This window comes from Terrapene carolina, unplaced genomic scaffold (assembly GCF_002925995.2).
Source record: "Terrapene carolina triunguis isolate 2854851 unplaced genomic scaffold, T_m_triunguis-2.0 Scaffold68, whole genome shotgun sequence".
Classification (NCBI taxonomy): domain Eukaryota; kingdom Metazoa; phylum Chordata; order Testudines; family Emydidae; genus Terrapene; species Terrapene triunguis.
In genome coordinates this window covers 76511426-76535788 of record NW_020664419.1, presented here as the reverse complement: position 1 = coordinate 76535788, position 24363 = coordinate 76511426, and the positions used below count along the sequence as shown (strand labels likewise).

The following is a 24363-nucleotide window of genomic DNA, read 5'->3' as shown; positions in this document are numbered from 1 at the left end:
CCCATGCACTGACCCGGGCGCTGCAGCCCGGCGAGCCCAGTCTGACCATCCCTGGGCTGCCCGCCGGTGCCCACTCGCAGCCCGCAGGCCCCACCCCACAGGCCCATCACCGGGGGCCGCCAGCGCAGCCGAAGCCCAGCAGCACCGGGGAGCCAGGGCCCGGCCCTCGGAGCCGCCTCGCACCCACCTCAAACACCACTTCTTCGTCAAACTCCGGTGTCATCCTTCGCCATGACACCCGCCCCGGGCACTGTGGGAAACCGAGTCCGACCAGCCCCCGGCGACGGCGCCCCACTCGGTCGAGCCCACGGTGAGGGAAAACTACAACTCCCAGCAGCCAGTGCGGGCGCCCGCTTCCGGGAAGGTGGGGCGCTAGGCTGGGCTGCGCTGATTGGCGGAGCCCGTCGGGTTCCCTGTGGCGTGGGGTGGGGCAGGAGAGAGCTCGGCCTTTGGAATGTTGCCCGGTAATCCCGCGCCAGCGGCTCGTGGCCGCTAGGGCGCGCTGCTCCGCCCAGCCTGCGGCGCAGGGCTGTGCAAGCTGCGCGGCTGTGCTGCTGCTCGGGGCTCAGTCGGAGAGGAGCTGCGGGACCTGATGGAGGAGCGGCCGGGGGGCGCCTTGCGGCAGTAGTACGGCGGCACAATGGGTTTGTCCGCTTCAGCTCTGCGGGGGGCCATGGCTTAAGGGGCGAGGAGGAGGCAGGAGAGGCGCGTGGGTGGCACCATGAGCTCAGCCGGTAGGTGCTCAGGGAAGAGGGGAAAGTTTGGTGGGGGGCGTGCTGGTGACTTTTCTCCTTGCTGCGGACCGCTGCCTGCCCAGCCCCCGGGGCACAGCCGCGGGATGGGACTCTGCCGTTCCTTAAAGGCGTCCAGAGACAAGGAACCCGCCCCCCCTCTTTAGTAAGTGCAGCGAGGGGGTCTGCGCGTTTCCCGAGAAGCCTTTCCGTGTGCCCTGGGCGAGCGGGTCTCTGCAACCCGCGCCCCCAGGCTGCTGTTGGCTGGTTTCTCTCTCTGGGAAGTTACATTCCCCTCGCTGTGCGTGCGACTGACATAGTTGGGAAAGTTGCTTATGGACTACGGTAGCCAATAGCGCGGCTCTGCTGTCCCCCGACTAGCTTGATTCTGCCTTTGCGCTCCGTGCCTGCTCCCTCTGGTTTGCAAACGCCTCCTTAGCGCGTAGGGAGCCAGGGCTGGGAATTTGTTCCGCTGAAAACGATTCCAAGGAACGATTCTTTCCTCCCTCTTGCCCGAGAGGACAATGAGGCGTACAGAGGCAAGGCTGTGAGTGGAGATGCTGTTGCCAAGAGATATCGTTCTGTCTTCCTTTGGATTTTAATCTCCTTTGGATAAATCATGTCCTTGGTTCCGCATAGCTGGGGGTGGACCTCAATGAGATCTTGTCCCCATTAAAATGGTCGGACCTATCTTTTCCTTTTGTGAGAAGCCCTGGCTTGCACTGGAAGAAAGGCGAGAAAACTTGGGGTGAGGGGAGGGGGGGTTATAACAGCTGACCTTTTGTTTTATTTTGTTTCCCAACAGAGTGGGGGAGTGTTTTTCACTCTTTTTCTATTTTATTTTGGTGTCCAGCCTTTTAAAAACACTTTTGCAGTTGTCTTTTAATATTCTGTGGGACGTTTCCTGTTCTTAGACAACTCACCTCTTAACTTTTTATCATTGTTACACTTTAACAATACATTTTCTTTGGTTCAAACCCATTGTTTTTAAAACCAGTATAGTGTCATTAACTGAGAAGTATTTTCTCATGTGACTCTAGTGTTTTGTTTTCTGCTCTTTGACCTATTTTTGCTATGATTGGACCCTAGCTGTCAAAATTAGCCCTTTGATGTTTTGAGAGAGAGTCAGCATTTCTTATAAATAGCAGAAAAATGTAGATGTTCTGCAGTATCTGTTTGACATCAGCAACAGGGCACAAGATAATCAAAATTAAAAAATAAACACCTATCCTTATTCTCTAGTTACATTGTAGTGACAATTTCATACTTCTCACTTCCTTCAAAGTATATGCATCTGTAGTAGAACCTATATTGGTTGATCTTCTGTAGACTATCTTTATGGTCATATTTATAGTAGCATATAATAAAAGCATCTTGCTGAACTCTGGTTATTGTCATTTGTCACCATTAAGAATATTGTGCCCCATGGCAAAATGTCTTTTATAATCAGATCAGTTCACTGAAATTCATTTTATTTTTAAAGTGTAGAGAAAACACCACCACATTCTTAGATTCTTTTTTCTTGTGGCAAAGCAATTCCAAATATCCATTCTTCACTCTAAAATAAATGTTCATCTGTATGTTCTGTTATCACTTTGTATAACCTTAACACAGTTGCTAATGTTAATTGACACCTACAGTCAGTTTTACCTCAAGAACTTACCCTGTCTTACCAGCTTGATCGCTCATATGCAGACATACATAGTGAGGAGCATTCATTACAAACTCTTAGCTTGACCTGACCCACATTTGTGTTCTTTTTTTCTTTTAAGTATTATTGTCAATTTTATGGCTAAGAAAGATGCAAAGCAAATGCTTGGTTTAAAACAAGAAAGCTTCCTGTATTTTAGGGAGTTACTCAGGGTTTTTTTGGTTGTTTGGTCATATAAAGAAGCATTGTCAGTACTTTTGTTCGCCCATCTGTTAGATTAGTAGGCTTCCTTTCTTGTGCCTGCATGAACCAACATGCATGAGAGCTGTTTTTTTCCATTGAATAAAATTATGTATAAATTATGCTGATGAACTGCTTTATGGGACTTTTTGAGGGCAGCCGTTAAATACAATGAAAACCTTAAACAACAAGATGTTTCCTGTATGGGGAAAAAGTGTGGTTCTACAGGATCTAATTTAATTCACGTGTTTTTTTAAAAAACAAAACAAAACACACAATACACACACATTTAAACAAACAGTAACCAATTTATTGCATTTTTCAGAATTGCTCAAGAGACTAGCTCTAGCATATAAAACTGCTTAGCTAAACAAGGACAATCTAATGTTCCTATATTTAATCATGCCTATTTAAAAATAAAAAATCACTTATGAACACAAATTTCTACCCTATTTGTGTTCCCAATTTTTAATTACTTGTAATACATTGTTTGCCTAATAAATTCGTAAGTGACTCTATTTAGAGCTGGTGAATTAAGAAATAAAGCGGGAGAGTATGTATATTTAACCACTGACTAATGTGTTCAAGTTACTTAGTAATATTTCTGGTACTAGAGTTCCTTACCTTGTATTTTTTTTCTCAGAGTTAAACAGCTGGGCAAATAAAAGAATTGTATTACGGAGGGCTCATGAGATCAGAGCTTGACTGTTGAAGTAAAATTTGATATAGTACTAAGATCCAGAATGCCAGATAGCTTCCCAATCCTTTGAGTGTGTCCCTTGGGTGTCATTTTAATGCATCTTCAAAATGAAGTAGTTTGATAGAGAACCCATCCGTATTAATTCTTGTCACTTCTTAATTCTGCTAAGAATAGATTGAAACAGCTAGGAAATGCAGGAATAAGTGTCTCTATATGTGGACTTCTTCCCTCTGAATCAGTACTGAATGAGGCACTGTACTGCCAGAGGAACTATGTTTTGGAGGTAGTTCCAACCACTAATAGTCGTTACAGATCTGGCTTTTTTTGTGTGTGTGCAAGAGTAGGAATGTATACCCTGACCACCTGTCCAAATTTCAGCTCACATTCTGCCTTTTGAAATACTCAATCCATGTTCAGTTTGCTACTGTACAGGGGTGCTGGAACAATTTTTATAGTGGGGGTGCTGAGAGCCATTGAACTAAACTGTAAAAACCCTGTATATAATGGAAACCACTTCAAGCCAGGGGGTGCTGCAACACGCCCTGCACTCTTAGTTCCCAGCACCTATGCCACTGTATTCTTTTTTGTTTCCTGTACTAAATTGTTTTGGTGTAGTGTTATATGTCATTGAATTTAACTCCAGAGTTAGTTGTATTTCAGTGATGGGTGAAATGATCCATATATGGTTATCTATTAATTAGTTTATAAAATACTGTGTTTAGTCAGTATTAAAAGAGACGTTTAAATGGTTGTTGTTGAAAATTAGTTAAAAATAAGAATTTCCTTATTGCAGTGATCACACTAAAAGTCACAGTTTCTGTTTTACAGCTACATGCGCTCATGTAGCACATTGTGCATTTATCAGCAGTATCACCTTGCTCTCTCAGTCCCTGTTTGGAGTAGTATGTGTATGCTTTGTTTTAAAAGAAAGAAAAAACTCAAACAAGGTACCTGGGTTAATGACACTGTTTCTTCAGCAAAGAATAAGTGCTTAAATGTGAATATGCATGCATTTTATATAGGAGAGGGAAGACACAAGTTGGAAGTTGAGATTTGGTTTGATCATGGCAGTGAAAGAGTAGGTGGTTTATTTATTAGCACAGAAACTGTAACGGGGGGGGGTGCGGAATTGCAGTAGAAACAAAACCAACATGACTTTTCCTATCAAACTTTATTACTTTTAAGGGCTGAAAAACTGAGGCCTATAGGGTTTAGTGTCCTTTTAACCTTAAAACATGTCAAATCACATTATATTTACTCAGCTTTATCTCAACAACATCTGACTCCAAGAGCTTGTTAGGTTCTTTATTCATTTCTCTTATATTCACTTTAAAGTTATCCCAACTTTCCTGTTTTCCTTCAGCAGATCACTAAACAAACTGAAGTTTTTAATTAATGTTTTCCTTTTGGAATGTGTTTAGCTTATTTTATAAAATCCAGCTGCTAGAAAACTAATTTCTTTCCTTCCATTTTAAAAGCTACATATGTTATCTTCCGGGATGTTATGACTCACTTCCTATTTTGTTTAGTTTATAACATTTGGACACTTTAAAAATCACAGCCTCTACATAAGCATAAAACAAAACATGGAGAAAAAAAACACTACTGTTTCAGGCTGGGGGGATAAGAGAAATTAGATCATGTACATAGAACGTTTCTTTTGCATTTTTATTTTAATTTCACCCTAATTTTCTGTAGGTACAAAACTGATGCTGAAGATTTATTGGCTCAAAATAAACGATTTAAGATATTACTCAGGCTACAATGGCCTTTGTCATTAAAATCACTAAATGGCTTTTAAAATTATTTGGAATCTGTTTGGCGACCTAAGTATAATATTGACCTCCACCATAGCCTCTGAGTGCCTCCTAAATTTATATAAAAAGAAATAGCAATAATAATCTCTCATCCTACCTACCTTGTAGGAATTGGAGTATTTCATAGTGAGGTTTTTATTTTATGCTAAATTCTCCCACCCCACTCACGAAGAGTAGTACATTACTCCAAGAGTGGTGCCTAGGGGTTTCAGTAAGTCTACTTGTGGAGTAAAGTTCTATTCTACATAACTAAGGGTGATAGAATTGCATTGTTACATAGGCAATTGAAGAATTTCTCTTGTATAAACTAAAAAGATTGAGCTTCTTAAGTCTCTAACTGTAAGGCATGTTTTCCAGATCTCAGATTGTTTTTGAAGCTCTTTTCTGAACCCTTTCCAATTTTTCACCATCCTTTTTTAAAATGTAGACTCTAGAGCTGGATGTGGTTTTCTGCTAACCGTCTAACTAATGCTGTATGAGGAGGTAATCCCAGCTCCATACTCCTGCTTGATATTCTCCAATTTATAAATTTGAAGACTGTTTGCCCTCGTAGCTGAAGCATTGGCCTGGGAGCTCAAGTACAATTGGTTGTCTATCATAGCCTCCAAGTCCTTTTCAGAGTCACTGCTTTCCAGGATAAAGTACCACATTTTACAAGTGTGAACTAGATGTATGTACTTGCATTTGGTGGTGTTAAAAAGCATGCTCTTCAAATGAGACCACCTTACCAAGCAATCCATTTGTTATATATCTTTTTAATTTTTATTGATGCCTTTACCTCCCCTCTTAACCATGATTTTTTTAACCAAAGAAGCTTTCTTGCATAACTGTGGCATTGTTAATAAAGCATATTTAAACACTTCCCAGTTATCATTCACATTTTTATGTTCACATATTTCTTCCAAATTTATTTTTCTCAGAATTATTCTCAAATTTGAGAAATTGACTGTATCAAATATATGTGATTTGTTTTATATTCTGTTTGCACATGGCAAATGAAATTAGATTGTGATCACTTGCACTTGGAAAACTGTCAGTTTGTAGTCATTGATTAATTTATCTTTATTCATCAGAAAGACATCTAATAGAATTAGAATTACCCTGAGTATTCATTAGAAAGTTATCAATAATTTTTGGAAATTCCAAAGTTGTTTACCATTGGCAACATAAGATCTTCAGCATTTATCCCCCAGATGGGAAAATTGGATTATCGTGGGGGATTTCATTCTACATGTTATAGATAAATGTTTAAGGAGCTGCTTGTTCTGTTCCCTTGTCTGAGTTGGTGGTTTATAGCAGACCCTCCATCCATACCCAGTCTTGTGATTTATCAGTTAGCACATTGATCCATAAACATTCCTGGTGTTGTTCTTTTAAATTGTCAGTAACTCTGAAGCAGATAATGATATCTTTAAAGTAGAGTTAAAACTCGCCTTTCCTCTTCTGCCAATTCATTCCAAAGCAAGGTGTATCAGTGACTTTAACATTCCAGTCATGTGAATCATCCCTCCAGGTTTCAGCAATGCCAAACGTATCAAACTTCTTTTAATAAATGAATATTTCTAACTCTTTTTTTGTTTATTATCCAGGATTCTAGCATTGTTACATAGGCAATTGAAGAATTTCTTTTCTTTACCTTAATGCTTTGGTTCTTTACATTGTGCTACCTTGAGTTTGATGTTTAAGCATATGTACTGTGTTTACCTCTCCTGTTGATGCTAGTGGAAAGCCCTCCATGCTACACTAGCTAGTCTACTACCCAGAAGACTGGTTCCTCTTCTGTTGAGTTGTAGATGGACCATGCTATGCATCCTCCTTGCCCAACAGAAGATGGCTCAATGTTCCACAAAACCAAAGCCCTCTACTTCTCATTACTTACTTAGTCACCAGTTTCCCTCCATTATCTTTTGCTGTCTATCTCACTTGTGGAACAGGAAGAATCCCTGGGAAGATCACTGATACTTTCCTCTCCTTCAGCTCTTGATGATCTGCTAAGTCTCTTCTGAGGCAGTGTCATTCGTGCCAATGTGTAACATAACCAACGGATCCTTGCCCATCATCTTCATAAACCCATCCAGCCTTTCAATGATGTGTTTTCTTCGCTCTAGAAAGATGGTACTCAGTCCTGTCCTTTTATCCACTGAAGAATGTTTTATCCACCACCTTAACACTGAGTCTCTGGTGAGGATTGTCTATCTTCTTTGGATTTTCTGTGGTCTTCAGCCATGCTTGATGTTTCCAAGGATTGGGCTGAGCATTAGTCCTCAGGTGTGTCCTGTGAGAGACCCCTGTTTCTTGCCTCCAGCTGAATATTTCAGTGTGTTCTTTGCACTGCTGCACCAAATGCTTGTAACTAGTGAATTTCTCTTGGTCCCCTTTTCTCTAGTGGTCACAAATTGTCCTGCTTCTGGCTCTGCAGACTGTGTCCTGCTTCTCTTTCCTCACTGTGCCACAAACTGCCAAGCCTCCTCTCTGTCTTCCTTTCTTTTCAGCTTCCTTGAAACCATTTTGTTCTGTATTTGGGCATAGGGTGGTGCTGCCCAAATCTGGTTGTCCAATGTTTTTTTTTGTTTGTTTGGGGTTTTTTTTGCCCTCCCAGACCTCAAATCTTTTCCTGCAGCATAGCCATCAACTTGCAATTCATGCAGAGGAAGTCTCTATTTTCAGGCAGGAAACGGATACAGAAAATGTCACATCCTCTGCAGGTCATAACTGTTCTGTTGCTGGTCATCCTTGTTGTGTATGTAGAGCTGTACGTCTTGAAAATATTCCTGCACATTTCTTTAGAAACCCCCTTGCTAGCTTTTCCTCTGCCTATTCTGAGTTCACTTGGCAACTGACTTCTGTATTGAGCCTCACAGGTCAGCTTTGACCTCTCGCTAATGGGATGAATAAAATGATTCCTCACAGCAAGAGGGGCTGAGTTTTGGGGCTGAGTAGAGGCAGTCTGGGCTTAGGTATAGTGATTCACAGCCCAGAAAAAACACATGGCTTTCCTGTTTTTTATGGCAGAAGAGTTATCTGTCTTTCTCTATCTCCTTTAGACTGAGCACTAGCACAGTTTTATAGAAATCCTTTCCTCTGAGTCTCTCAGCAGATGGCATTTTCTACTTCAAGGAGCATGGCTACACTAGTGCAGCTGCACTGCTGTAAACTCTAATGTAGCCAATCTAAGGCGGTGGGAGAGAGCTCTCCTGTCAGCTTAACTACTCCACCCCTGGCAGTAGCTGTATTGGTGGGAGACGCTCTTCTCCGGTGTAGACAGCGCTATGTCGGCAGCTTATGTCGGTGTAACTTATGTCACTTTGGGGGAGTGATTTATTCACGTGCCTAAGCTACATAAGTTATGCTGACGTAAGCTGTAGTATAGACAGAGCCTAACACTCAGTCTTCTTTCTCACTTTTCTAGAATAAGGCAGGGATTATAGTTTAGCATTAAAAATGGAAGCACCTCATGGTTTTGTAACAATATTGTAATTTCTCGTCAGTGGGCCAAATGATCTCTTCAGCTATGCAGCATGTATCAGCACATGTTACTGAGGGCATGGCTACACTTGCAGATGTAGAGCGCTGTGAGTTAAACCCGCCTTCGGAGAGCGCAGTAGGGAAAACGCTGCAGTCTGTCCACTCTGACAGCTGCAAGCGCACTGGCGTGGCCACATTTGCAGCACTTGCAACGGCATTGGGAGCGGTGCATTATGGGCAGCTATTCCACAGAGCACCTCTTCCCATTCTGGCGCTGTGGGAAGGGGGCGGGGGGTGCAGGGCATTCTGGATCCTGTCCCAACGCCCCATGATGCATCGGTTCGCATCCCAGCAATCCCTCTGCTTCTGTCCACATTTGGCGCCATCTTTCAACGTTTTTTTGTGCTGCGCGCTCTGTCTTCCCTTTTGGTCTGTGGGAATGGAGCCCGAACTGCTGAGGAATATGCTGACAAGTCTCTCCAGCACGTCACGTTTGGCAGTCGAGTTACTCCTTAACATCCAAACTGACAGTGAGGACTCCGATGATATCGACTCGTGTAATGCATAGGACAAGAGATTGCTTGTGGCATTCACAGACATGCTCACCACCGTGGAAAGCCGCTTTTGGGCTCGGGAAACAAGCACTGAGTGGTGGGATCACATTGTCATGCAAGTTTGGGATGACAAGCAGTGGCTGCAGACCTTTCGGATGAGAAAAGCCACTTTCATGGGACTGTGTGATGAGCTCGCCCCCACCCTGCGCCGCAAGGACACGAGATTGAGAGCTGCCCTGACTGGGAAGAAGCGGGTGACTATTGCAATCTGGAAGCTGGCAACTCTAGACAGCTACCAATCGGTCACTAACCAGTTTGGAGTGGGAAAGTCTACCGTTGGAATCGTGTTGATACAAGTTTGCAACGCCATTAGTTGCATCCTGCTCAGAAGAACCGCGATTCTGGTTAACGTGCATGACGTTGTGGCTGGCTTTGCACAAATGGGTTTCCCTAACTGCGGAGGGGCAATAGATGGGACGCATATTCTAATTCTAGCACCAGTCCACCTAGCCTCCGAGTATGTTAATCAGAAGGGGTATTTCTCTATGGTTCTCCAGGCGCTTGTGGATCACCGTGGGCGTTTCATTGACATTAACGCAGGCTGGCCCGGAAAGGTGCATGACGCACGCATCTTTCGAAACACTGGCCTGTTCAGGAAGCTGCAAGCCAGGACTTTTTTCCCCGGACCAGAAGATCACCGTAGGTGAAGTCGAAATGCCCATTGTGATCCTTGGAGACACCGCTTACCCTTTAATGCCATGGCTCATGAAACCTTACACAGGGAGCCTTGACAGTGGCAAGGAGCAGTTCAATAACCGGCCAAACTGGTGCAGAATAACTGTGGAGTGTGCTTTCGGCCATTTAAAGGGCCGCTGGCGCTCTCTGTATGGGAAGCTGGACCTGGCCGATGACAGCATCCCTGCGGTTAGATCCGCGTGCTGTACCCTCCATAACATTTGTGAAGGGAAGGGTGAAAGATTCACTCAGGCATGGACCTCGGAGGTTCAACACCTGGAGGCTGAATTTGAACAGCCAGAGAGCAGGGCTATTAAAGGGGCCCAGGGCGGGGCTGCACGGATTAGGGATGCCTTGAGGGAGCAATTTGAGGCTGAAAGTCACCAGTAATTTCTGGTGCCCTGCACGGGAGTGAAGTCCAGTGGTTCCAATTTTAGTAGGAATCTGTGTTTGCTATGCTGACTTGCAGTGCCTGTTGCTTTCCTGGGCTAAGGTATCTTTTACTATATGCAATAATAAAGAATGTTTTCAAAGCCAAAAAATCCATTTATTGAAAAGAAACACAACTGCATGGGAAACAGGGCAAAGGGGTGGGGTGGGGAATGATACAATCACAGATTTGCATATGTCCTGTTAGCATACTCAGCCTTCCTGTCTGGAGTGCTGTGCAATGAGTGCTGCACTTCAGGATGGCTATACTGCATGGTGATGGGGGTTGAGTGCAGTGCGTAAGTGTCATAGTTTTCAGGGCTGGGTGGTGAAGCTACATGTGTTGGAAGCAGCTGGTGGCGATAAGAACCTGGATGTTGGGGAAAGTGGGTTGGAGGTGACATGGGGGCACAAGGGAAAGAGTTTTGGGACAAGGGCTGCAGCAGGGGGTGGGTGCGGTAGTGCTCCGCCTGCATGGCTGTGAGCGCCTGGTTCGAGTCCGCTTGATGCTTATCAGCCGATCCGTGCTTTGCTGCCGGAGCTCCGCGCTTTTGTGCCGGCGCTCCTCATTCTGCTGTCGGATTCTCCTTTCACTCTCCCTTCACTCCTGCACTTTTAGATTCTCATTAAGTGACTGCTTCATTACTTCATGCAGCATGTCTTCCTTGCTTCTACGTGGCCTCTTCCTGAGTCTTTGCAGTCTCTCGGCCAGTGATAACACGGACGGCTGAGATCTCAAGGTTGCATCTGTAAAGGCAAAATGCAACACTTAACAGAGGCAGCATTGTTCACACCAGACAGAGCAATGATTCCTCCGTACTTAAGGAGGACAAGCACAGTCTACACAATAGCATAATTTGCCCGTCCCAAAGCGAGCGCACATAACCCACAGGAGCCCCAAAATGGTGAGTAAGCACAGGGTCCAGGGGGAATGATTGTTTCATGGCTGTACTGTCCTCTGGGTTTCTGTGCCTTGGGGAGAGCCAACAGCTGCAGGGGGCCCCTATACTGTCCCCACACTTTCCACAGGAGTTGGTCCTGGAAGATATCTCGCTGCTGAGGGTGACCTGGGAAGCAAGGGAGGGTCTTCTACTGCAATACAGCTTCCGCCCTGGCCCATATGCAGCTTGCCTGTGTGCAGCTTGCCCCGCCCCTCACTGCACGGTGGCGCAGACATGTTAGCCCGACTGGGACAAGGACCACAGTGGCTCTCCCAAGAAACCTGCGCAAGCGCATTGCCCAAGTTCTGGCTGAGACCTTTGAAGAGATCACTGAGGCTGATTACCGCGATGTGAGAGAGCATATCAACGCCCTATTCTGCATCTAGGAATGCATGCAGCCCTAACCCTCCTCGCCCTAAGAGCCCGCACCGAATAACTTCCTTCCCAAAATAAAAGCCGCTTACCGGGAACCTCCTCTGGTGTTTGTCCTTCCCCAAGCACCAGCCGCTGCGACTGGCTACCTTCGTCCTGGCTTGAGAACAGCTCCTGGCTGCATGCATCTAGGGATTCCAGGGTGTCTTCTTCTGCCTCAGCACACTCGCTCCCGTTTTGCTGCTGCTCCTCCTCCTGCCTTGTTGAACTGGGCTCTGAAGTGTCCATGGTGGTCCTCGGAGTGGAGGTGGGGTCGCCCCCAAGTATCGCGTCCATCTCTTTGTAGAAACGGCAGGTCGCGGGGGCAGCACCGGGGCAGCGGTTTGCCTTGTGGGCTTTGCGGTGGGCATGCCGCAGCTCCTTCGCTTTAACCCTGCACTGCAGTGCGTCCCGGTCATGGCCTCTTTACGTCATGTTCCTTGATATCTGCCCGAAGGTATCGTAATTCCTACGGCTGCAAGCGCAGCTGGACTGGACAGCTTCCTCCCCCCAAAAACTGATGAGGTCCAGCACCTCGCCATTGCGCCATACTGGGGATCGCCTGGCACGTGGAGGCATGGTCACCTGGAGAGATTCGCTGATAGCAATCCACGCCTGGCTGAGCAAACAGGAAGGGGATTTTCAAAATTCCCAGAGAATTTAAAGGGAGGGTCTGACGGTTGGTTACCTGAGGGCAGGGCAGTAGAGTTCAAACTGATGACCAGAGTGGCTAGAACAGGCATTGTGGGACACTTCTGGAGGCCGATCAGAGCACATTAACAGACCAGGGTGTCCACACTGGCGCCGCGGCGCTTCAGCAGGGGTGCATCAAACGTTATTCCACTCACCAAGGTGGAGTACCAGGAGCGCTCTAGCCGCAGAGTCCGAGTGCTCTATGTGCCTTGCCAGTGTGGACACATCATGAGTTAGAGTGCACTGGACTGCTTTAATGCTCTCTAACTCGCAAGTGTAGCCATGCCCTGGTGGTGGGATATCTTTTTAGATTTCTAAATGTCATGAATAATCTCCTGCATGTATTAAAATGTCCTATCAGTGAATACTTAAATAAAAAAAAAATGATTTCTAGTAGTGTCAGATGGATCATAAGCCACAATCATGATGACAGCTTCCAATTGATAGAAAATAACATGCCTTGGGATGGAAAATTTCAGTAAGACGTATATCCTCCTTGTACTTCCTATCTTGGAATGCACTTCACTGCTAGAGAATCAGTTATCATCCAAACTTCACTCTTCAGAACCCAATTCCTATAACTGGTTGTAGTGGCAGATTCCCATTAGTAGATGTTTCTGCAAAAATAGAGGGGGAAAGAACATAGGTTGCATAGCTGCATATTGAAGGTGAAGGGGGGTTATTAATTTATTATTGATTATTATAATAGAATTAATTGATATTACAAGAAAAATTTTAGTCTGCTTTAATTTTCCCTATTTTATGCTTTTTTTAAAGTACTTTTTTATGATGCTCCACATAAACTGCAAAACTAGGCTAGTAGACTTCAGTTCTCATCACCCTTCAGTGTTTTGGCAAGCAAGACATTCTTTTTAAGTACTTTCTGAACATTTTTTGATAAACATTTCTAACAGGCTTTAGGTTTTGAAAAACCCTTGTTTTAGAAAACCTAAGTCCCTCCTCCCCCCAACTACCTGAGTGTTTCTACTAAAAGGAAGAAATGCTAGTATAAAAAAAGTAAGGTGGGGGTAAAGTGAAATAGTGTAAATAATTGAATAGTTTAAATGTTATAAAAAGTTGAATCTTTTTAAAAGTACTGTAATGCAAGGTAAGTTGTTTTGTAGGTTCATAATGATTAAAATTTTTGTTTTTCTTTCTAGAAATTAAGAAGCCACCAGTGGCCCCAAAACCAAAATTTGTGGTAGGACACAAGGCATCACCGCCCCCTGTTGCACCTAAGCCAGATGTTGTGTTTGCTGGTGTTCTACAAACAACAAAGAAAACTAAACCAGCAATAGCACCAAAACCAAAGGTTCTCAAGAGTTCATCTGTTCCTGAAGTTAGACCTCCGTCATCTTTAAGAAAAAGCACCAAAAGCCTAGAAGAACACAAAGGAGATTCTTCTGAAACTCTAGACCACCTGAATTATAAAAATGGAGACTCCGCAGAAAGCACTGAGGATACTGCTTACATTATACCAATGTGTTCTTGCAATTTTGAATGCATCCATAAGCTTGGAAATGGGGAGAGCACATGTAAAACTCAAATAATTTTTGAACACTTTGAGAACTTAGAGAATATCAAGATAGGTGAACAAATCGCACCATCTATAAAAGGTAGGACAATACAGGAGAGTCATAGTGAAAAAGTGGCAAATAGAAATCGGGTAGTTTTAAAGGCCAGCCTTCTGGAAGGGACACTCAAAGATGTTCTAACACAAAGTGTATTCCCTAATACCAGCCCTCTGAGGCACAAGTGTCCAGATAAACTTGAAAGGGATGATAGTAATAGTTCTAACAATGAAGTTAAAATAGAGTTTACAGATCTTGTGCAGTTATCTGGTTCTGAGGAAGCTACAGGCAAGCCAGAAAATAACCACAATAAGAGAGATGCTGATGAAATTCACGTGTCTGAAACTTGTTCCAGTCTGACTGAAAGCAACCACAATTGCTATTGCTCATTGGACCAAGAAACCCTAGAAAATGTTAATGTAAATAGTGATATTACATTTCCAGGTGGAGTCTGTATGAAAGGAGATGATAAAACTCCACCTTCTTCTGGAGCATGTTCAGCACCCAGCTCAAAAGTATTTCCAGTTCCAAAACCGAGAAAGCCACGTGCTGCATGTCTAGTCCGTCAAGATGGTATAGATACGTCCGGGGAAGGAACAAGAGAACCAATTAATTCAAAGAGCAATTCTGCTGGATCTTGTGAGCACATCTTTAAAAAAACAGCAAAAATTAATGTTCTTGGTCAGAGTGTTTCATATAATGATCATCCAGAAAAAGTGCATCAGACTAATACGTTTGAGATTCCTCAAAATCTTGCTGAGAAAATACACTGGGTGAAGGAATCTACTGATACCGAAGAATTAGCCTCACAGAATATCTTGCCTCAGCTTGTAGAAGAAGCTTCTCTCATGACAGAAAATGTTAAACGTTCCTTGGATGAAGACCTTACTTTAACAAGTCCTGCAGATGAAATGACAGATGACGCTAGTATATTAGCTGCTGTGGACAAAAGGACTAGTTTTATACGAAGCAGTACTCAGTCCATGAGTTTGCCTAAGCAGCTCAAATTGACTTGCAATCAGCACTTGCCTGCCTCCAGTAGCCTTGACGTTTCTGCGCAGAAACCAGAAGATAAAGAGATTCATGTAAAAGATGAAAGTTCACCAAGGATTGTTCCTAAAAAACCTCAGAGACACAGCTTGCCTGCTGCTGGACTGCTGAAAAAAGCTGCATCAGAGGAGCTTGTTGAAAAAAGTTCTTATGTTTCCAGTGAAGATAAAAGATCAGAAAGTGTTCTTGAAAGAACTCGTTTAAGGCATATGTTGACCAAAGAACAAGGTATGTCACCTTACTGTGACAGGCCAAAACGTTCTTCAGAGAAACCTGTCTGGAAATTACCTCATCCTATCCTGCCATTTTCAGGCAATCCGGAATCGTTAAAAACTGCCAGCATTGCCACAAACTCAGACCTTTCAACTGTTGTGATCAAGCCTAGAGCTAAATCTCTATCTTCCGTGGATATGGACAGAACGGACAAACCTTCCAAAGACAGTCAGAAGAAAAATACTTTAAAGAAATTTCTCAACATTAAATTGTCTGTTTGCATAATGAAAAGTGACTTCCAGAAATTTTTTTCCAAGGGCAGCCAATCTATGGATGGTGCCATAGCTAGTCTTTCCACTGGGGAAGGGAATGGTATTAGTAACACCTGGAATGTAACATCCCTAGCAAGCGAAAGGAAAACTAAATCTGCCAAGGCACGTTCTGCAGAAATAGGTAGCCCAGCATCACAAAAGAAAAGACAGAGACATAGGAGTCAGCATGATATACCAAACAGTCAAAGATTAGAGGCTTTAGATGAACAAATATTCTCAGGGAAGCAGTTGTCACAAACACACTTGAATTCTCTTACAAGCGATTATCCACCAGAATATGAGAATGTGCGCCACTATGAAGAAATTCCAGAGTATGAAAACTTGCCTTTTATTCAGTCTTCTGATAAAAATCCATGTTTTGAATGGCAGAATTCCAGCAGTGTGGTGGAAGACCATGATACAAATGTATATGAGGTGGAAGAACCATATGACGCTACAAGCAGCCATTCAAGACATGGCAGGTAATGTAGGAGGAAAGTGTGTGTAAAATAGATACAGCTCTGTGTGCTGGATACAGACAAATTTTTATTATTGTTTGAATGGTGAATTTAGGAAATATGCTTGTTTCATTATGTGTTGGCAAAACAATCTAATACCCCTATGTATTTTCACCCATATATGTTAATTTAGTAACAAGTTGTGCCCCGGAAGGATTTTTTCTTGGTGAAATAACTCTTGGATCTACTTGTAGAATTTAGTATCAAGGAAAAGATGAATTTTTATCATTCCCAATGTCTAATCAGACTTAAAGATAGATAAGCCAACTACTTTGCTTTGGAATTTAGAGTATTCTTAAACTGAAATTGATGATAATAGCTAACTGTTGCTTGTATTCAATCTGGAAAAGCTCCTGTAAATAAAGACCGAGACACAGAATGAACTTGCTTAAATGCTCTTAGCTAAGCAGTCCAATGGAAAGCTCTCTGTGTAAGGGACAGTGCTTAAAGATATGCTTTGGTGACTTTTATTAATAAAGGTTGACTTTTGTAGAGTTTGAGGGTTTGGTAAATCCATGCTCGGATTTTGAATGGAATATGTAGCTATTTGTAGCTTAGTGCCCAGCAAGATACTTTTTGCAATGCCTTGCACTATAGTTTTGTAATATGACCCTGGTGGAAGGGGGTGCTTATTGAGATGAACTGCAGGGCTGGTGTATAGACCAAACTTTGTAAAGACAATCACAACTGCTCTTATTTTACATGTAGAGTACAAAGGCTTTGCTTTTTTTTTTGTTTGTTAATGTATCTCACCAGTGTGAGAACTTAGTGTTTTGCAATGAGATGCTTGCTGTAAAAGGGGAGAGAATATTTGAAATGGCATCCTTATAACATTTTTAGGACGTATAAACTTGTATATTGAATTCCTTTTCATCTACATCAAGTTACTTGCCTTTGTAGGAAGGTGGGAGTCTCTATTGTGGGAAGTAGTCTAGTTAAGCTTCATAATGTTGAATGTGACATCTTACGCATTTACCCTCAAAGTATTGGTCTTATGAACTGAGTACGGTATTATTTTTGTTGTTTACTGAAGTAAAGTGCTTGCTTCTGCCTTGGGATAGTTTTCTTTTAGATGTTAGATTAGAACCAGAGTTATGTGTTCTTGTATTTCATCGTCACTTAGTCTTTCTGTGGTATTCATGAATACTTGGGAGGGATAGCTCAGTGGTTTAAGCCTTGGCTTGCTAAACCTAGGGTTGTGAGTTCAATCCTTGAGGGGGCCATTTAGGGGGTCTGGGGCAAAAAAATAATAAATTGGGGATTAGTCCTGCTTTGAGCAGGGGGTTGGACTAGATGATCTCCTGAGGTCCCTTCCAACCCTGATATTCTATGATTCTAAGACTTTGAAAAGGGGGGCAGAGTAACACTTCCAACAGGCTGATACCCTGGATTACATAAACCTAGTATGTTGCATGTGCACTTGCCCCTTTCTATTAGACCACTTTCCCTAAAATTTCCATAGCCTGGCCTTTGAGATTTGTTAGTAACAATCCTTTTTTTATAATTTAAAACTGCAGAGCAAAAGAAATTGTACTTTGAAACACAGCCTATAAATTGAAAGGACTGTACCTCCAACATTACTGCTAAAGCACAAATACAACCTAACCACAGGAACACAAGGCTTGATGTACCAGAATAGATCACGGGTCCATTTAGTCCTATGTGCTGTCAACAGTATCCAGTTTCAGGTGCTCTAGAGGAAGGCCTAAAATCTTCATAACAGTGGTGCCCAAGCTTTTCTTGTTGCACCCCCTTTACCAGTAATGGAATCTGTTCGCACTCCTTCCCCCCCCTTCCCCCCCCCCCCATTACTGCACAGTTGGCTCAGCAAAGGAGCTTGGGCTGAAGGCAGAGCTGGGGGCTGAACTGGGGATGGGGGAGCAGCTGGGGCTAGAGGTGGATCTGGCCTGGGAGTGGAGAGGGAATGAGGACAAAGCTGGGCTGGGGGTGGAGTAGGGGGCAAAGTGAACCTGTGGCTGGAGCTGGGCTGGTGGTAGCGTGGAGCGGGAGCTGGGCTGAGGGTGGAGTTGGACTGGGTGGCGGTCCTTCCCTGCCCCCCGTGGGAGTTGGCCCGGTCCCCTAGGGGGGCATGACTCACAGTTTGGGGACTACTGCTTTATAATGTACCCAATGTTACTATATCATGTGAGAAATTTTTTCCTCATCCCATTATGCCCAAACAATGAGAATTAATAGCTCTTGCAATTTTATCCTAATTTCAGATGATGGATTACATTGAGGCACATTCTGCTCGCTTGGTAACCTTCTAAGAGGAAATTAAAGATCCAGTGGCACTCTTGGAAGATAAGTGCTGTAGTTAGGCTATTTAAGAGGAGAGCTGCTTTCTTAGTAAAATATTCTGGAGTGGGATTTTCAAAGGGGTTGGTCTATCTTCACTCCCATTGAAGTTTTATCATTGGCTTGAATGGGAGGGTTCATTACACCCTTAGTGTCCCAAAAATGTGTGAAAACCACTGAATTCATATTGTCTACGCAGTTAACACATTACTGGTGTCAAACTCGTTCACTTCTCTGAAATGTTCTTTGGGATACCTTGAGAAAGGAAAGTAATGACTAGAACTAATAAATGAAGCTAACTTGACTTTGGATGTTCTACCATTGGAACAATACCGAAAATTTAGTTCCAAGAGCAAGAGTCTTTAATATAGATTATTGGTTTTCAGACTAATAAATCAGGACAAAACATTTTAAATAGGGTAAAGAAGGTGAATGCATTAGCTTTTTGTTTAGTTGGGTTTTAGGGCATTTCATTTTTTGTTTAATTAAAATATGAGAGAAGAATGGTGACTGGGAAGGGGAGGGACAGAAATTGCTCTTCTCAATGCATGCCAAGTTTTAAATTATCATAATTAGCAGGAGACAGCGTAAGCAAGGAATGAAGTAATTGCCTATTTTCTAAGAAGTGAGTGTTCAGGTTTGAAGCATTACTAAAAGCTAGTGCTTTTTATGGGTCTCCAAAGTACCACTGCAACATTTCTTTTGATGCTACTATAGGAGGTGTGTAACTACAGCTCAGTTACTTCAAAGTAATAGCACGTATTTGTATTTCTCTTAGTGAAAGAAAAATATTTGATTTTTGTCATTCTCCTTTTTATAGTAACAAACTCTTACCAAAAAGAGGGCAAAAACTTCACTGGAAACAAGTTGAAATTGAGTGGAAATTTGCCAACAGTCTAAACAAACTAAAGATGCAAAGGAAAATTAAGTCTGACTTAAAGCATATGTGATATGACAAAACGCAAAGAGACTTAAACTTTCCTGCATCTTTGGGGGCCCCCTTTTTTTTTATTATTATTATTATTTATTTGCAGTTGCAAAGCTGCTATCTTGTACTTCAGACTCCGTTACTCTGCTCCTTCAGCTTTTTGTGGATTAATATACTATGTTTCCTGAATATGTTGGCAATGTTTCCTCTGAGCTTTTGCAACCATACATGATTGCTAATTGATTTTGATTGAATGGAGAGCTCCCTATAATTGTTAGCATAATTTCTGATTGCGTTACTCCTTGAAACACATTGCCTAGTAGGAGGATTTGTCTTTGAGAGAGACTTTCAGCACTCTATATGAGTACAACTACATACTTTCCTTTTTATTTTTTCCAATGACCTGATTTAGAATTATTGTTTGGAAAACCATAAAGTATGCTGAAGTATAAATAAATGAAAATAAAGTTAATAAACAGGACTGATTAGGAATTTTAAAACTCTGTTATTGATGGAATCCTGAGGTTAGATTCCTTCTCGTGGAAACTTTACTAAAACATTGTATGCTAGATATTGCCTACTTGGAGTTTGAAATATGTCTTTGTAGTTAAACTCCATCTTTGGTATGTTCTTGTGTTCGCTATGGGCTTGATTCTGCAACCATTATTTGTGCTGAGTGACCCGTTTGGACTACTCACATGAACAATAGGGACTACATAACATGAGTGAGGGTTGCAGGATTAGGCCCAGAGATAAATGTTAATTTGATGGTCGGCTCTCTTGAATAGGCCATCATCACAGGTGGAAAAAGCGGGCTTCCCTGAAAAGATGGCTGTGTAGGATAATGTCTCATAAACAGATTTGCAGTGTTTGTGCTAAACTCTTATCAGGAGAACTCTTAAATGTGGCGTTTTTGAACAGCTTTCCAATATTTTTAAGAAGTTTCAGATATCTGAGATTTCTTGTTTGCTGGGCTCTGAAAAGATGGTCTTGCTTCTCCTATTGTAAAATCAAAGAAAATGCTGTACAGTAGAACCTCAAAGGTACGAACACACCGGTCAACCGGACACCACCAGTAATCAGGCAGCCGCACAGACAAATAAATACATTAAAAAAACAACCCTCCCCCCCCAGCAAATACTGTACTGCCTTGGGGAGTGCTCAGGGCTCCAGGTGGGGGTGTGATATACCTATCTCATAGAACTGGAAGGGACCCTGAAAGGTCAGCAAGTCCAGCCCCCCTGCCTTCACTAGCAGGACTAAGTACTGATTTTGCCCCAGATCCTTAAGTGGCCCCCTCAAGGATTGAACTTACAACCCTGGGTTTAGCAGGCCCCAACACTCAAACCACTGAGCTATCCCTCTGTTCCTCAAAGGGGCCATCCGTGGCCCAACCCAGTGCATGCATACTGCCTTGGGAGCCACCGCTTCAGGGCCAGGTGACAGGCCGCCACTTCTCCCCCCTGCCAGCGGTAACCGGACTTTGTGTCCAGTCAATATATCTGACCGGACACTGCCAAGTTTCTTTTTTGACTGGACTCGCCGGTCAAAAATCAGACACCTGGCAACCCTAGGGGGGTGCCGGGGCTCAAGTCTTCGCTCCTGGTTTCAGCCCTGCCTGGGGGCGGTGGGGGGTGGGTGTCAGGGCTCAGGGCTTTAGCTATGAGAGGAGCTCTGGTTTCAGCCCCAGCATGTCCCACCTGTAGCTAAAGCTCCGAGCCCTGGCGTCCCCGCCCCCCCCCCCCCCCCCCCCCCCCCAATGAAGCTGGGAACAGAGCCGTGTGGAGCTCCAAGCCCCGGCACCCCTCACGGGGCTGAAGCCGAGGACTGAGCTGTGGGGCTGAAGCCCCGAGCCCCAGCACTCCCCCGAGGTCTAAAACCCTGATCTCCAGTGCTCCCGCGAGTCAGAAGCCCTGACTCCTGCCCCACCTCACCCGGACCTCTATTTCTCCCCCACACACACACCCTGTGGCTGTAGCCCCAAACCCTCTCCTCCCGCGTGGCTGAAGTCCCGTAACCTCTTGTTCAGAGTTATGGAACATTTCAGTGTTATGGACAACCTCCATTCCTGAGGTGTCCATAACTGAGGCTGTACTGTATAACATAACCAAGGGCCAGATGTGTGGATTTCATCTGCTCCTGTCTTTTTATTTTTTTAAGTCACTGTTTTGTGATGAGTTCTTCTGGAGAATGAGTGTGATAGGGAAGATAGAGAGGGTCCCTGTCTTCATTTCCCCCCTTTCTTCCTTACCCACCCTTGATATAAGCCTGATTTTGCCACTCTTCCATGTTGAACAGTACCATGCTCCACAAGTAATCCCATGAAATCCAGTGGGACTATTTGCTGAATAGGGAATTAGCCAACATAATTAAGGATAGCAGAATGACCTTTATTTCCCATCCTCAAGTCTTCTCCATCCCCATTCCCTCAACATTTTGGAACTGCTATCTTTTTGCTTTTGCAGCTTATGAATGCCACTTCTTTGACTTTACTAGTCACCCCTCTGACTAGTTAAAGTGCTTATCGATTCTCTTCCTTTCTATATGCTGAATACAAAAACTTCTCAGCACACCCAGCTCTGGTGAGCTAGGAACTTGGGTCGTAGAATGGAAACTGTAGCCAGTGCCATTCTGTGCAACCACGCAAAAGGTCTGTGCCACCATACTGACCCAGTTTGATAGCTTATGAACAATAATGTGTTAAATTTTGTAATGAAATATATATAATTAGCTGTTCGTAAAATTAGAGACCAACATTAAGATCAATGCGAGACTCGCACTACAAATGCTGTTAACATTCAGCAGTGTTAGTCCCTGGGCCAAAGCGTTAGCAAGCAGGAACTGGGTTTGTACAGAATGCTGGGATTGTGTTGCTCTGCTGAAGGTGCCCCCTTTGGGGACAGATTCAGTCAAGATGCTTGGGTCTAGTTACTCTTCTGTGTCACATGCCTTTGTGCTCTGTCTGAATAGTTATTTTAAAACACTTTGTGGGATGTAGCATATGAAAGACATTTTAAGCAGACAATCATTTGTTTGGGAAAATCATGTGTTTCTCTTTTGGAGGACTCTTGATGCAAATCCTTGTCACTTTGCTTTACTTTCCCTATACATTTGTTTTCCATAATGTAAAGGGACACTGTCAAGTAGTTTAGGGCCATAATTTAACTCACTGTATGATTTGGTATGAAGTGGCCCCATCGTTTAAAATATTTAAAATCATCACTCTTCCGCACTTAAAAAAAGACAAAGGAATCCTCCTTTACTCCCGCCCCCAACAATCTAGTCTTTATATATAAACCTTTTAATTAGAGCTGTTTGGAAAATATTTAACTAAATGAAATTCCATCAAAATATGCATTAAACATTTCACAAAGACCTATCTATTTGCATAAAGCTTTCCTCTAGAAGGTTTTTGAGGTCCTGGGTTCTCTGGTCCTTTCTGATGACAGACAGAGACAGAGACAGACACACACACACACCCAAAAAGTTCAGGTTTTTCAATCTGAGGGCAGGTCTACACTACCACTTAAGTGGATCTAACTTACGTCGCTCGGGGTGTGAAAAAGACATCCCCTGAGCGACGAAAGTTACAGCGACCTAAGCGCTGTCCACATTGGCACAATGTCAGCAGGAGATGCTCTCCCGTTGACATAGTTTCAGCCTCTCACGGAGGTGGAGTAATTATGCCAATGGGAGAGCGCTCTCCTGTCGGCATAGCGCGTCTTCACCAGACGTGCTACAGCGGCGCAGCTGAGCTGATGTAGTGCTTCTAGTGTAAACCTGCCCTGAGAACTGCCATTTTGACACACAGCCTGTTCCTGGAAAGTAATGGAAAGGGTTTGCTTTTGTTCCAGTGTGGAATGAAAACAAATTTCAAAACCTCAAAAGCAGTGGCAAAACAAAATTGTCGTCCTCCAGGCCGCTCTACCTTTATTATTTTTGTCGTACTGCTGTTAAGAACTGTGGTGACATCATTGCTGATCCTAATGTGTGCAACAGTTGGGAAAGACAGGGTGATTTAGGCTCAACAAGAAACAAGTACAGTCATGTTTGACAAAATAGGAAAGGAAGTAAAAGTTTTTCAGTTTCTCAAATTGTATTGCAAACAACAAAATTCTTGATAATATCCTTTTAATATATATTGGTATAGTATATTTGTGTGTGTACACACACACACGTGTGTGTGTGTGAGACAGATCTGGCTATTCCAATATGTATTGCAAGAGTCAAGAGATATGTATTGGGTATCAAATATCAGTTAGTGCTTACTGCTTCTGGAAGTCTCCCTCTGCCACTCCGAGTGCTTTCTGTGTGCTCCTTTACATCTTGGCCTTGTGTACACTAAAGAAATTGGCCATACTAACCACAGCTTGGATCCCCTAGGTTGCATGTGACAAACCCCGTGTCTACACTCATAATAGCTACTATAGTGCATAGGTATTCCCTCCACCATTTGGATTGCTCTTGTTCTAAGTAATGCTAACTGTGGGGCCATACAACAATGTCACTTTCTACCTATAGACTGCTTTTGTAGACAGCAAGAGTTTAGCAACTGTGCCATTCTAGTTGGTCTTCCCAGTGCTACAAGGATATTCCTGTCCGGCCTCCCATGACATTTTGTCATCCCAAAGCATTGGCTCTGACCTGTCAGGCTGGATGCATGCTGGCCCAAGAGCAGCCTTCCATGGCAGTGGCTCCACTCGACTCCCAACCTTTACCTCCCGCAATTAAGGTCACACTTCAGAGCAGCTGGGTAGGACTTTACTGTCTTCAGTATAAAGCAAAACAGAACTTTAATAAAATCGAACTTTTAACTTTTTTTTTTTCACCCCCAGGAGATTCTCTTGAAAACCCCAAACTAACAGACTCAGTGACAAGTTAGTAGACAGACATACCTCAGCCTGTCACGGTTTGCACATATTTTCACCTGCTACCTCAGCAGCATCTACTGCACTCCACATGCTGGAAAAGAATGAGCAGTGTACACAACAAGGTGGTTGTAACATGCTGCATTGCAAAACTAATTATCTTTCAGAAAAATCTGATGTTCTGTCACTGTATCACATGGATTAATCTTGTGTATTATGATATTCTTGCTTGCCTACTG

General features: G+C 43.4%; 2 protein-coding genes across 3 annotated transcripts in view; one reads left to right on the top strand and one right to left on the bottom strand.

Moving 5' to 3' along the window:
• VEZT (vezatin, adherens junctions transmembrane protein) overlaps positions 1–242 on the bottom strand; it is an 86336-nt gene extending 86094 nt beyond the window's left edge. For both annotated transcript variants that reach the window (XM_026648843.2, XM_026648844.2), the window contains exon 1: positions 188–242. In XM_026648843.2, the coding sequence (XP_026504628.1) occupies positions 188–223 (36 nt within the window). In that variant the 5' untranslated portion in view covers positions 224–242. The remainder of the gene's footprint in view (positions 1–187) is intronic.
• Positions 243–615: 373 nt separating this feature from the next.
• The window catches only part of FGD6 (FYVE, RhoGEF and PH domain containing 6), a 100379-nt gene continuing 76631 nt past the window's right edge, over positions 616–24363 (top strand). Inside the window, exons 1-2 of the mRNA XM_026648842.1 lie at positions 616–734; positions 13528–15994. Coding sequence (XP_026504627.1) covers positions 722–734; positions 13528–15994 — 2480 coding nt within the window. The 5' untranslated portion in view covers positions 616–721. The remainder of the gene's footprint in view (positions 735–13527; positions 15995–24363) is intronic.